At 37.8% G+C, this 14,180-nt stretch overlaps 1 protein-coding gene across 2 annotated transcripts in view; it reads left to right on the forward strand.

Annotated features, from left to right (window-relative positions):
• The window catches only part of FAM168A (family with sequence similarity 168 member A), a 93,912-nt gene that overhangs the window by 36,317 nt on the left and 43,415 nt on the right, over positions 1 to 14,180 (forward strand). For both annotated transcript variants that reach the window (XM_075851323.1, XM_075851324.1), the window contains exon 3: positions 13,961 to 14,048. In XM_075851323.1, the coding sequence (XP_075707438.1) occupies positions 13,979 to 14,048 (70 nt within the window). In that variant the 5' untranslated portion in view covers positions 13,961 to 13,978. The remainder of the gene's footprint in view (positions 1 to 13,960; positions 14,049 to 14,180) is intronic.

The following is a 14,180-nucleotide window of genomic DNA, read 5'->3' on the forward strand; positions in this document are numbered from 1 at the left end:
GTCCAGCCCAGAACAGAGGGGGGCAGCATGGCAGAACTTCTACAGACACTGCGGCTGCAATCCTTCCATCCTCCCGCAACCACAACAAGCCGCTAATGTGCCCTGTCCACTGCCCGGATCTGCCGCCATCTCGCCTGCTAGGACTATAAACTGGGAAAGTGCTGTAGTTAATGTATACATATAGACGGGACCCTGCTTCACCGCATTACCAGTATGGATCTGTATTCGGCATCGGCACGGTCTAGTGAATGGAATGGACGAGTGTAGGATCTCCGAACGTGCTTGGAGTTGTAGTTCTCCAACAGTCGGAAAGCCAAAGCTTGGGCATATAGGAGCCATCCCAGTCTAAGCGTTTATATCTATATGGGAATATCCGCTACGCTGCTGCACTAAACTGCTTCTCCAGCCCTCCTTCCCTCCCCTCCGTTATATGTTACTAAGCTCAGCATGTCTGACTATTCCTAGACTGCATGAAGGGACCAGCTGCGCTCGGCACACAAGCTGCTCTGCTCGTGCCGGATGATGAATAGTCATTCTGTCACTTTACTTAATCATTCAAGTTTTCCAGAACAACTTTAGAAAGTCTGTAAAGTTTTCCTGTGCCAGACAGCGGGGAAGCGTATATTTTTATACTGCACTGTTCATCTATCATCACTACAAGTAGGGTAACCTCATTACTGTGAGGGTTTGTGTACTAAGGCGTGCGAAGTCTTCCTCTACCACAAGGTCTCTAATGCTGATACACTGCCCCTATGCACAAGAATTTAACTACTAGAACACTGCCCCCTATATACAAGAATATAACTACTATAATACTGCCCCCAATATACAAGAATATAACTACTATAATACTGCCTCCTATATACAAGAATATAACTACTATAATACTGCCCCCTATGTACAAGAATATAACTACTATAATACTGCCCCTATATACAAGAATATAACTACTATAATACTGCCCCTATATACAAGAATATAACTACTATAATACTGCTCCCTATATACAAGAATATAACTACTATAATACTGCCCCCTATATACAAGAATATAACTACTATAATACTGCCTCCTATATACAAGAATATAACTACTATAATACTGCCCCCTATATACAAGAATATAACTACTATAATACTGCCCCCTATATACAAGAATATAACTACTATAATACTGCCCCCTATATACAAGAATATAACTACTATAATACTGCCTCCTATATACAAGAATATAACTACTATAATACTGCCCCCTATATCCAAGAATATAACTACTATAATACTGCCTCCTATATACAAGAATATAACTACTATAATACTGCCCCCTATATACAAGAATATAACTACTATAATACTGCCCCCAATATACAAGAATATAACTACTATAATACTGCCTCCTATATACAAGAATATAACTACTATAATACTGCCCCTATATACAAGAATATAACTACTATAATACTGCCCCCTATATACAAAAATATAACTACTATAATACTGTCCCCTATATACAAGAATATAACTACTATAATACTGCCCCCTATATACAAGAATATAACTACTATAATACTGCCCCTATATACAAGAATATAACTACTATAATACTGCCCCTATATACAAGAATATAACTACTATAATACTGCACCCTATGTACAAGAATATAACTACTATAATACTGCCCCCTATGTACAAGAATATAACTACTATAATACTGCCTCCTATGTACAAGAATATAACTACTATAATACTGCACCTATATACAAGAATGTAACTACTATAATACTGCCTCTATATACAAGAATATAACTACTATAATACTGCCCCCTATATACAAGAATATAACTACTATAATACTGCCCCTATATACAAGAATATAACTACTATAATACTGCCCCTATATACAAGAATATAACTACTATAATACTGCCTCCTATATACAAGAATATAACTACTATAATACTGCTCCTATATACAAGAATATAACTACTATAATACTGCTCCTATATACAAGAATATAACTACTAGAATACTGCTCCCTATATACAAGAATATAACTACTATAATACTGCCCCCTATATACAAGAATATAACTACTATAATACTGCCTCCTATATACAAGAATATAACTACTATAATACTGCCCCCTATATACAAGAATATAACTACTATAATACTGCCCCTATATACAGGAATATAACTACTATAATACTGCCCCTATATACAAGACTATAACTACTATAATACTGCCCCCTATATACAAGAATATAACTACTATAATACTGCCCCCTATATACAAGAATATAACTACTATAATACTGCTCCCTATATACAAGAATATAACTACTATAATACTGCCTCCTATATACAAGAATATAACTACTATAATACTGCTCCTATATACAAGAATATAACTACAATAATACTGCTCCTATATGCAAGAATATAACTACTATAGTACAGCTCCTATATGCAAGAATATAACTACTATAGTACAGCTCCTATATACAAGAATATAACTACTATAATACCGCCTGCTATATACAAGAATATAACTACTAGAATACTGCTCCCTATATACAAGAATATAACTACTATAATACTGCCCCCTATATACAAGAATATAACTACTATAATACTGCCTCCTATATACAAGAATATAACTACTATAATACTGCCCCCTATATACAAGAATATAACTACTATAATATTGCCCCTATATACAGGAATATAACTACTATAATACTGCCCCTATATACAAGACTATAACTACTATAATACTGCCCCCTATATACAAGAATATAACTACTATAATACTGCTCCCTATATACAAGAATATAACTACTATAATACTGCCTCCTATATACAAGAATATAACTACTATAATACTGCCTCCTATATACAAGAATATAACTACTATAATACTGCTCCTATATACAAGAATATAACTACTATAATACTGCTCCTATATACAAGAATATAACTACAATAATACTGCTCCTATATGCAAGAATATAACTACTATAATACTGCGCCTATATGCAAGAATATAACTACTATAATACTGCTCCTATATACAAGAATATAACTACTATAATACTGCTCCTATATACAAGAATATAACTACTATAATACTGCTCCTATATACAAGAATAGAACTACTATAGTACAGCTCCTATATGCAAGAATATAACTACTATAATACTGCCCCCTATATACAAGAATATAACTACTATAATACTGCCCCTATATACAGGAATATAACTACTATAATACTGCCCCTATATACTAGAATATAACTACTATAATACTGCCCCCTATGTACAAGAATATAACTACTATAATACTGCCCCCTATATACAAGAATATAACTACTATAATACTGCTCCTATATACTAGAATATAACTACTATAATACTGCCCCCTATATACAGGAATATAACTACTATAATACTGCCCCTATATACAGGAATATAACTACTATAATACTGCCCCTATATACTAGAATATAACTACTATAATACTGCCCCCTATGTACAAGAATATAACTACTATAATACTGCTCCTATATGCTAGAATATAACTACTATAATACTGCTCCTATATACAAGAATATAACTACTATAATACTGCTCCTATATACAAGAATATAACTACTATAATACTGCCCCCTATATACAAGAATATAACTACTATAATACTGCCCCCTATATACAAGAATATAACTACTATAATACTGCTCCTATATACTAGAATATAACTACTATAATACTGCCCCTATATACAAGAATATAACTACTATAATACTGCCCCCTATATACAAGAATATAACTACTATAATACTGCCCCCTATATACAAGAATATAACTACTATAATACTGCCCCCTCTATACAAGAATATAACTACTATAATACTGCTCCTATATACAAGAATATAACTACTATAATACTGCTCCTATATACAAGAATATAACTACTATAATACTGCCCCCTAGATACAAGAATATAACTACTATAATACTGCCCCCTATGTACAAGAATACAGTGAAACCTCCCCAGAATATCAGCTTCTTTCCAGACTGATATATTTTTTTATTTTTTTGTTACATATTTTCTCCACCATTTATAGTCTAGGGAAGCTGCCCCTCTATAAACAGAACACACCCTAATCCAGACACAGACCACTTTTTTGCGAGCAAAAGTTTTCGGTAGAAACCCCTTTTACTTATTGGACTTACTTGCGCTGTAAATCACTTGGATGGCGGTTTGCGCTGCACTGCATCACCGACCTGGAGAAGGCAGGAGGAGGAGACTTGTTGGGCACGTCAGTGGAGGGAAGCTGCCGGCATCGCGCCGTATTATTTTTGTGACCGAGAGCCGGGTAGAAGCATTTTCAGCTCTACTGAGCATCATAGGCGAGGAGGGAGGCTGTCAGAGATGCGGAGGGTGCAGTTCGTGCTGCACTGAAAACCCTGTGAGATAACTGAGCAAGGGAGCCTGCACATAGCCACTGGGGTGGGATATGGAGAGCAGAGCCCGAGAATGAGGGAGTCATGTTGATGTACTGTATAAGAAAGAGGGGGTTCCATGCTGGAGACTAGGAATGAACGATGGGAACCCTCAATTGGGATCAGTAATGAGAGGGGAGCCATACTGGAAACCAGGAATAAAAGGTCCATTGAGAAGGGGGCTGCCCTTGCCGGGGGAGCGGGAGTGAGAAGGGGGCTGCCCTTGCCGGGGGAGCGGGAGTGAGAAGGGGGCTGCCCTTGCCGGGGGAGCGGGAGTGAGAAGGGGGCTGCCCTTGCCGGGGGAGCGGGAATGAGAAGGGGCTGCCCTTGCTGGGGGAGCGGGAGCGAGAAGGGGGCTGCCCTTGCCGGGGGAGCGGGAGTGAGACGGGGCTGCCCTTGCCGGGGGAGCGGGAGCGAGGAGGGGGCTGCCCTTGCCGGGGGAGCGGGAGCGAGAAGGGGGCTGCCCTTGCCGGGGGAGCGGGAGCGAGAAGGGGGCTGCCTTGCCGGGGAGCAGTATTGAGGGCTGTGTATTTTTATACTGTACATGTTTGTGGACTACATTATACGCTATAACCAGCACCACATGAGAGAATATATTTCTGTGTCATTTTGGGTGGTGGCTCAGAGAGGCTTCAATGTAAATCTACTATAATACTGCCCCGGGGTAATAATTGAAGATCGATCAGATTGTTTTGCTTATAAGCTCCAATTTAATATCCATGGGTTTAGAATAACCCATTTTACAAGCCGCTGTGATGATGAGGGGTGCACATAGTTTTGGCCTGGAAACATTCAATGTGTTCTCATATCTTGGCGCCCGCAGGTTGCTGCTGCATTTTCCTGTTTGTTTGCACATAGTTTTGGCCTTGTCGTGTATTATAATTTGCAAGAACTTCATGTCCTGCTTTTCAGCTAAAATTATTCAGAGCATCCCGGAGATTCAGCTCGGTCCATGTGTAGAGAAAAGGCTGTTATCTGGGAGACGCTGTGCGTTATTAAACCCCCTTCAGGTGAATTATTATGGGCGGTGCAGATCCTCTCTCCGTGGTGCTGAAAGCTTTATGGGGGCGTCTACCCGGCGCCATTATTAATATGGTGATCTATAATCAGGTCACTTATTACTGGCAAGAGACCGGCAGCGTCGTCGTCTTCATGGTTACATATCTGACATCTCCCAGACAACAGGTCCGTGGATTCCATCGTGTGTCTACCTAACTGTTGCGATACTACAACTCCTATCAGCTGCGATCTGTACATACAACATTTATCAGCTTACATATCAATGTAGGCCAGTATTATAGTAGTTATATTCTTATATATAGGGGGCAGTATTATAGTAGTTATATTCATGTATATAGAGGCAGTATTATAGTAGTTATATTCTTGTATATAGGAGGCAGTATTATAGTAGTTATATTCTTGTATATAGGGAGCAGTATTATAGTAGTTATATTCTTGTATATAGGGGCAGTATTATAGTAGTTATATTCTTGTATATAGGAGCAGTATTATAGTAGTTATATTCTTGTATATAGGAGACAGTATTATAGTAGTTATATTCTTGTATATAGGGAGCAGTATTATAGTAGTTATATTCTTGTATATAGGGGCAGTATTATAGTAGTTATATTCTTATATATAGGGGGCAGTATTATAGTAGTTATATTCATGTATATAGAGGCAGTATTATAGTAGTTATATTCTTGTATAGGAGCAGTATTATAGTAGTTCTATTCCTGTATATAGCAGCAGTATTATAGTAGTTATATTCTTGTATATAGGGGGCAGTATTATAGTAGTTATATTCTTGTATATAGGAGCAGTATTATAGTAGTTATATTCTTGTATATCGGGGGCAGTGTTATAGTAGTTGTATTCTTGTATATAGGGGGCAGTATTATAGTAATTATATTCTTGTATATAGGGGGCAGTATTATAGTAGTTATATTCTTGTATATAGGGGCAGTATTATAGTAGTTATATTCTTGTATATAGGAGCAGTATTATAGTAGTTATATTCTTGTATATAGGAGGCAGTATTATAGTAGTTATATTCTTGTATAGGAGCAGTATTATAGTAGTTCTATTCCTGTATATAGCAGCAGTATTATAGTAGTTATATTCTTGTATATAGGGGGCAGTATTATAGTAGTTATATTCTTGTATATAGGGGCAGTATTATAGTAGTTATATTCTTGTATATAGGGGGCAGTATTATAGTAGTTATATTCTTGTATATAGAAGGTAGTATTATAGTAGTTATATTCTTGTATATAGGGGGCAGTATTATAGTAGTTATATTCTTGTATATAGGGGGCAGTATTCTAGTAGTTATATTCTTGTATATAGGGGCAGTATTATAGTAGTTATATTCTTGTATATAGGGGCAGTATTATATTAGTTATATTCTTGTATATAGGGGGCAGTATTATAGTAGTTATATTCTTGTATATAGGGGGCAGTATTATAGTAGTTATATTCTTGTATATAGGGGGCAGTATTCTAGTAGTTATATTCTTGTATATAGGGGCAGTATTATAGTAGTTATATTCTTGTATATAGGGGTAGTATTATAGTAGTTATATTCTTGTATATAGGGGCAGTATTGGGCCTCATGTGCACGGCCGTGATTTTCGGGTCGGCCGGCTGCGGACTGTCAGCCGCAGGCCGCCCGCAAATCGCGGTACATGCACATGGCCGCTGCCATTGTTTTCAATGAGCCCGGACCGCAGAATCGGCCCGTAATAAGACATGCCCGTTCTTTCTGCGGTCCGGGCTCCCGGGCCGTGCAAGGACCGCAAATACTACGGTCGTGTGCATGGCCCCATAGAAAAGAATGGGGCCGCAATTCTCCCGTGGATTTTCGAGGGAATTGCGGCTGCAAAAACACGGTCGTGTGCATGGGGCCTTATAGTAGTTATATTCTTGTATATAGGAGGCAGTATTATAGTAGTTATATTCTTGTATATAGTGGCAGTATTATAGTAGTTATATTCTTGTATATAGGAGCATTATTATAGTAGTTATATTCTTGTATATAGGGGGCAGTATTATAGTAGTTATATTCTTGTATATAGGGGGGCAGTATTATAGTAGTTATATTCTTGTATATAGGGAGCAGTATTATAGTAGTTATATTCTTGTATATAGTGGGCAGTATTATACCGTAGTAGTTATATTCTTGTATATAGTGGCAGGATTATAGTAGTTATATTCTTATATATAGGGGCAGTATTATAGTAGTTATATTCTTATATATAGGTGGCAGTATTATAGTAGTTATATTCTTGTATATAGAGGGCAGTGTTATAGTAGTTATATTCTTGTATATAGGAGCAGTATTATAGTACCGGTAGTTATATTCTTGTATATAGGGGCAGTATTATAGTAGTTATATTCTTGTATATAGGGGCAGTATTATAGTAGTTATATTCTTGTATATAGGTGGCAGTATTATAGTAGTTATATTCTTGTATATAGGAGGCAGTGTTATAGTAGTTATATTATTGTATATAGGAGGAGTATTATAGTAGTTATATTCTTGTATATAGAGGCAGTATTATAGTAGTTATATTCTTGTATATAGGGGCAGTATTATAGTAGTTATATTCTTGTATATAGGAGCAGTATTATAGTAGTTATAGTCTTGTAAATAGGGTGCAGTATTATAGTAGTTATATTCTTGTATATAGGAGCAGTATTATAGTAGTTATATTCTTATATATAGGGGCAGTATTATAGTAGTTATATTCTTGTATATAGGAGCAGTATTATAGTAGTTATATTCTTGTATATAGGAGCAGTATTATAGTAGTTATATTCTTATATATTAGGAGCAGTATTATAGTAGTTATATTCTTGTATATAGGGGCAATATTATAGTAGTTATATTCTTGTATATAGGAGCAGTATTATAGTAGTTATATTCTTGTAAATAGGGTGCAGTATTATAGTAGTTATATTCTTGTATATAGGAGCAGTATTATAGTATTTATATTCTTGTATATAGGAGCAGTATTATAGTAGTTATATTCTTGTATATAGGGGGTAGTATTATAGTAGTTATATTCTTGTATATAGGGACAGTATTATAGTAGTTATATTCTTGTATATAGGGGGCAGTATTATAGTAGTTATATTCTTGTATATAGGGGGCAGTATTATAGTAGTTATATTCTTGTATATAGGGGCAGTATTATAGTAGTTATATTCTTGTATATAGGAGCAGTATTATAGTAGTTATATTCTTGTATATAGGGGCAGTATTATAGTAGTTATATTCTTGTATATAGGGGGCAGTATTATAGTAGTTATATTCTTGTATATAGGGAGCAGTATTATAGTAGTTATATTCTTGTATATAGGGAGCAGTATTATAGTAGTTATATTCTTGTATATAGGGGGCAGTATTAGTAGTTATATTCTTGTATATAGGGGCAGTATTATAGTCGTTCTATTCTTGTATATAGGGGCAGTATTATAGTAGTTATATTCTTGTATATAGGAGGCAGTATTATAGTAGTTATATTCTTGTATATAGGGACAGTATTATAGTAGTTATATTCTTGTATATAGGAGCAGTATTATAGTAGTTATATTCTTGTATATAGGGAGCAGTATTATAGTAGTTATATTCTTGTATATAGGAGGCAGTATTATAGTAGTTATATTCTTGTATATAGGGGCAGTATTATAGTAGTTATATTCTTGTATATAGGAGAAGTATTATAGTAGTTATATTCTTGTATACAGGGGGCAGTATTATAGTAGTTATATTCTTGTGTATAGGAGCAGTATTATAGTAGTTATATTCTTGTATATAGGAGCAGTATTATAGTAGTTATATTCTTGTATATAGGAGCTGTATTATAGTAGTTATATTCTTGTATATAGGAGCAGTATTATAGTAGTTATATTCTTGTATATAGGGGCAGTATTATAGTCGTTCTATTCTTGTATATAGGAGACAGTATTATAGTAGTTATATTCTTGTATATAGGAGCAGTATTATAGTAGTTATATTCCTGTATATAGGAGCAGTATTATAGTAGTTATATTCTTGTATATAGGGGGCAGTATTATAGTAGTTATATTCTTGTATATAGGAGCAGTATTATAGTAGTTATAGTCTTGTATATAGGAGCAGTATTATAGTAGTTATAGTCTTGTATATAGGGGGCAGTATTATAGTAGTTATATTCTTGTATATAGGGGCAGTATTATAGTAGTTATATTCTTGTATATAGGAGCAGTATTATAGTAGTTATATTCTTGTATATAGGGGGCAGTATTATAGTAGTTATATTCTTGTATATAGGGGCAGTATTATAGTAGTTATATTCTTGTATATAGGAGCAGTATTATAGTAGTTATATTCTTGTATATAGGGGGCAGTATTATAGTAGTTATATTCTTGTATATAGGGGCAGTATTATAGTAGTTATATTCTTGTATATAGGGGCAGTATTATAGTAGTTATATTCTTGTATATAGGGGCAGTATTATAGTAGTTATATTCTTGTATATAGGGGCAGTATTATACTAGTTATATTTGTTGTATATAGGGGGCAGTATTATAGTAGTTATATTCTTGTATATAGGGGCAGTATTATAGTAGTTATATTCCTGTATATAGGAGCAGTATTATAGTAGTTATATTCTTGTATATAGGAGCAGTATTATAATAGTTATAGTCTTGTATATAGGAGTAGTATTATAGTCTTTCTATTCTATATACTTGTGGATTGGTTGGGCAGTAGTAAATAAAAATAAAAAGCCACTGATATGTTTCAAATATATTTGAAAAATCTTCGTCTGTCCTGAGATAATCCTGTTAATAGTGGAATATTTAATTGCCTGTATAATGTTTATATTTTTCCAAGTGAGAAAATGTGTTCCAAATCTAAATGATATGTCACTGCGTTAGTAATAACTCGGTGAGCTTGTTTTTATTGTTTTGTATTTCCATATGGGTAATAAGCTGTAAGATGCGTTGCTGTGTAATAATGCCACATTTTTGGATCACTGCTTCTCACTTTGGAGGAGCAACAGAGGAACAATCCTACCAAATCTTAGTGAGGAAATCCGAATGATATTGTTTTGTTTGTTTTTTTATTTTTTCCAATCCTTGGATTTATCCTTGTAACACCCTCTGTTATATATGTAGATAAATACAATGTCTCAGCAGACCTTGAAAATATTGCTCTGATGTAGCAGCAACGTACTACACACAGTGCACAGATCATACATACAGGGCTTGAGTAGTGACATCATGTCTGTGTCTTTCTCGCTTGCGCTCTTTTTCGGAAATTGACCGGTGCGCTTTTTTTAATTTGCAGCATGTCCATTGTTTTTGCGTAATCGCTGCTTGTTTGTTGCTTGTTTTCCCCATTGAATTCAATGTGGAGGTAAAACCCGCAACAAATAGGAGGCGAAAAAGCTGCGATTCGGCCATAAAAATTGTAAACCAGAAAAAAAAATAATCTTTTGTGCTTCTTCGCCCAGGCCGTCGTCCTGGGATGATGTTTCATCCCATATGACCACTGCAGCGGTCACATGGGATGAATCATCATCCCAGGAGGACGGTCTGCAGGACGTCAGAGGGCAGGTATAGGTGTGTTTTGTTGGGGTTTTTTTCTATACCTTTTTTCCGCAGCCAACATTCCAGTCGAAAGAAAATGGAGCACAATTTGTTGTGGTTTTTCGCGGGTATCCGCCGTGTGTGAACTTATTATTATTGCGTTACACGGATGATCTCTCAGGATTGCAAAAATCTTTCTTTTTATTTAAAAGGTGCATAAAAGTTACACTCGGGCCCCATTCACACAACCGTAAAAAAAACAAAAACCTCTAATTGCGGACAGCAAGACGGTCCGAAATCACAGACTCGCCCGGTTCTATTGGCCGCAGCCACCTCTCCGTACCACGACGGATAGGTGTCCGTGCCGTAGAACCGTGCCGGGAATTATGGAGCATGTCCTACTACTGGCTGTGCTCCCATACTTTGTATGAGAGCTCGGACCGAAAATGCGGACCGTGGCCGGCCGTGCTTGCAATGGCGGGCCGTGATTACGGGCACGGCCGTGTGTTTGAGGCCTAAGGTCCCATGCACACGACGGTATTTTCATCTATCCCGAAATACTGTCCGTAAATACGGATCCATAAAAAAAAAAAAGAGGATGCAAATGATGTCGTCAGCCTGTTGCGTAGCAACGCTTCAGTAAATACGGATGGTATACGGTAGCTCCCGTAGACTTTTTATGGGGGGAGTCCTTGCCGTATTTACTGACAAGAATAGGACGGGTTCTTTAATTTTTTTTTAGCACGGGCACCAATCAGTAAAAATACTGACCGGTGTCCGTGGCCAATAGAAATTAATGGGTCCGTAATTACGGATGACAAATACGGTCGTGTGCATGGGGCCGAAAGAGATCAAATCAGTCGTCGTCCACAACTCCTGAGAAAGTGACCACATCGCTCCATGAAAACCTGACCTGTTCATTCTCAAGATAAAACTTCTGATTATCACATCGAGGATCCTCATCCTGTGTCCCCGGGTCACCTCCCCGCAGACGGGCGATGTCTCAGGAGATGAAGTGTCCGCCGCCCGCTGTGTGATGAAGTGACTGTGAGTCTTATCTCCTCTGCCACCTTCTACACCCAGTATTAAGACGTGTGATGTCACTGGAGATATCCCCTTATCCACAGGCAGCAGAGATGTGGAAATGCTTCATTGGATCAACCGTGGCTCTTTAAGATTATCTGGAAATTAAGGCGAGTGCACGGATAAGTGTCCGGTATTTTTTTAAATATATTATTGACTGGACGGCTGAGTCTTCCTCCTCGGTGCTAGAATATTGGGGGTCAATTTCCAAGATCTATGTTGCTACTCAGCTAGTCCACGGCCAGAGTATTACTCCCATCTGATCGCAAGAATGGGGGTACCGAACACTCGTTCCTCATCACTGCGCCTCTGCAGTGGGGATTAGATGAAGTGGCACCAGAGTACGCGCCCGCTGCTCCATTCAATGTCTGTGGGACTGACGGAAGCAACGAGCTCTGTACTCGGCTGTTTCCATCATTCCCATAGACTTTGAATGGAGTGGCATTGCACATGCTCGACCGCTGCTCTATTCAATGTCCTCCTTATTGCGGTAGAGGAGGAATGGGCAGTTAAAGACCCCCGTTCTAGTGATCGATTGGGGTCCCGGTGATCAGACGATGGTCATCCCTCTGGTGGATCTGGTATGTACATGCGTTGTATGGGCGGCCATTCATTTGAAGGGCTGGCTGCTGCAGTGGCCACTGCCTGGGAAATGTCACTGGCTGCGGCTTCCTCCGGCGATTATAAGCTGTTCACCAAGGGTGGGAGATGCTGCGCTGACCTCTTTTTGAAGGACAACCCCTTTAAGGACGTAAGTTCATTTTAAGGCAACATTTAGGCTGGGTTCACACGACCACTTTTCAGACGTAATGGAGGCGTTTTACGCCTCGAATTACGTCTGAAAAAACGGCTCCAATACGTCGGCAAACCTCTACCCATTACTTTCAATGGGCTTTACGATATTCTGTGCCGACGACCTGTCATTTTACGGGTCGCTGTCAAAATACGGCGTATAAAATTACAGCCTCGTCAGAAGAAGTGCAGGACACTTCTTGGGACGTTTTTGGAGCCATTTGCTCTCAGACGCCAATGAAAACCGCTCCAAAAACGCTGCGAAAAACTCGAGTTGCTCCAAAAAAAAACTTTTGAAAATCAGGGGCTGTTTTCCCTTGAAAACATCTCCGTATTTTCAGACTTAATTGCCGTTATCGTGTGCACATACCCTTTGTGTTATTGCACAGCACCTCTATAACCCTAACAGTCATTTTATTTTAAATGAGACACTGTAGTCCTTCATTTCACCTGCGGTGGCGCTGCAGGGAAAGTAAGCACTTGAACCAGGTTCTGCCATAGATTGCAGCAGATCGCTGGGGGTTCCAACGTGAAATCCTGTGATCGTCTTTATATTCAGGGAACCTTCTAACAAAGGAATTATTTAAAGAAGACAATACTTAAAAGGAAACTTCTTCAATTACAACACTCATTACCAGCCTCGTTCTCATCCCTTCACCCTAATGTTTGTGGGCCATCACATACAGATTTTCTGCCATGTTGTGTGCTATGGTGAGTTCTACCTATTGTCAGATTTGCAAATGCTTTGTATTTATTTTTGCGTCATTTGTTGTTATACTCCAGTCACATCCAAAGCTGCACTTAGAATTTTGCGTGTGAATAAGAAAGAAGATAGGGGGAGGCTGAACACCTTTCACCATATTTACCATTACATCAGTATCTATCAATCAGGAGTAGTTACAGCTCAGATATAAAGTGTGATCTATGTTCCTGATAATTTATTGTGAATTGTGTGCAGTTACCGTCATTTTGACTTCATTGTGTTTCTTGTTTTCTTGCAGAGACCTCAGTCTTCCACCATGAATCCGGTTTACAGCCCTGTCCAACCCGGGGCTCCCTATGGAAATCCGAAAAACATGACCTACGCAGGTAGGAAGGACAGATGGGTCCTAATACAGCGGATCGTTCATGGGGCACTGTATGGGGGAGGGGTGGGGCGACCTCGATAGAAATGACTCCTATATTGTATGTGCAGCCTTAGGACCCAACCTCACCCCCCGC

This window comes from Rhinoderma darwinii, chromosome 2, assembly GCF_050947455.1.
Source record: "Rhinoderma darwinii isolate aRhiDar2 chromosome 2, aRhiDar2.hap1, whole genome shotgun sequence".
In the NCBI taxonomy this organism is placed as follows: domain Eukaryota; kingdom Metazoa; phylum Chordata; class Amphibia; order Anura; family Rhinodermatidae; genus Rhinoderma; species Rhinoderma darwinii.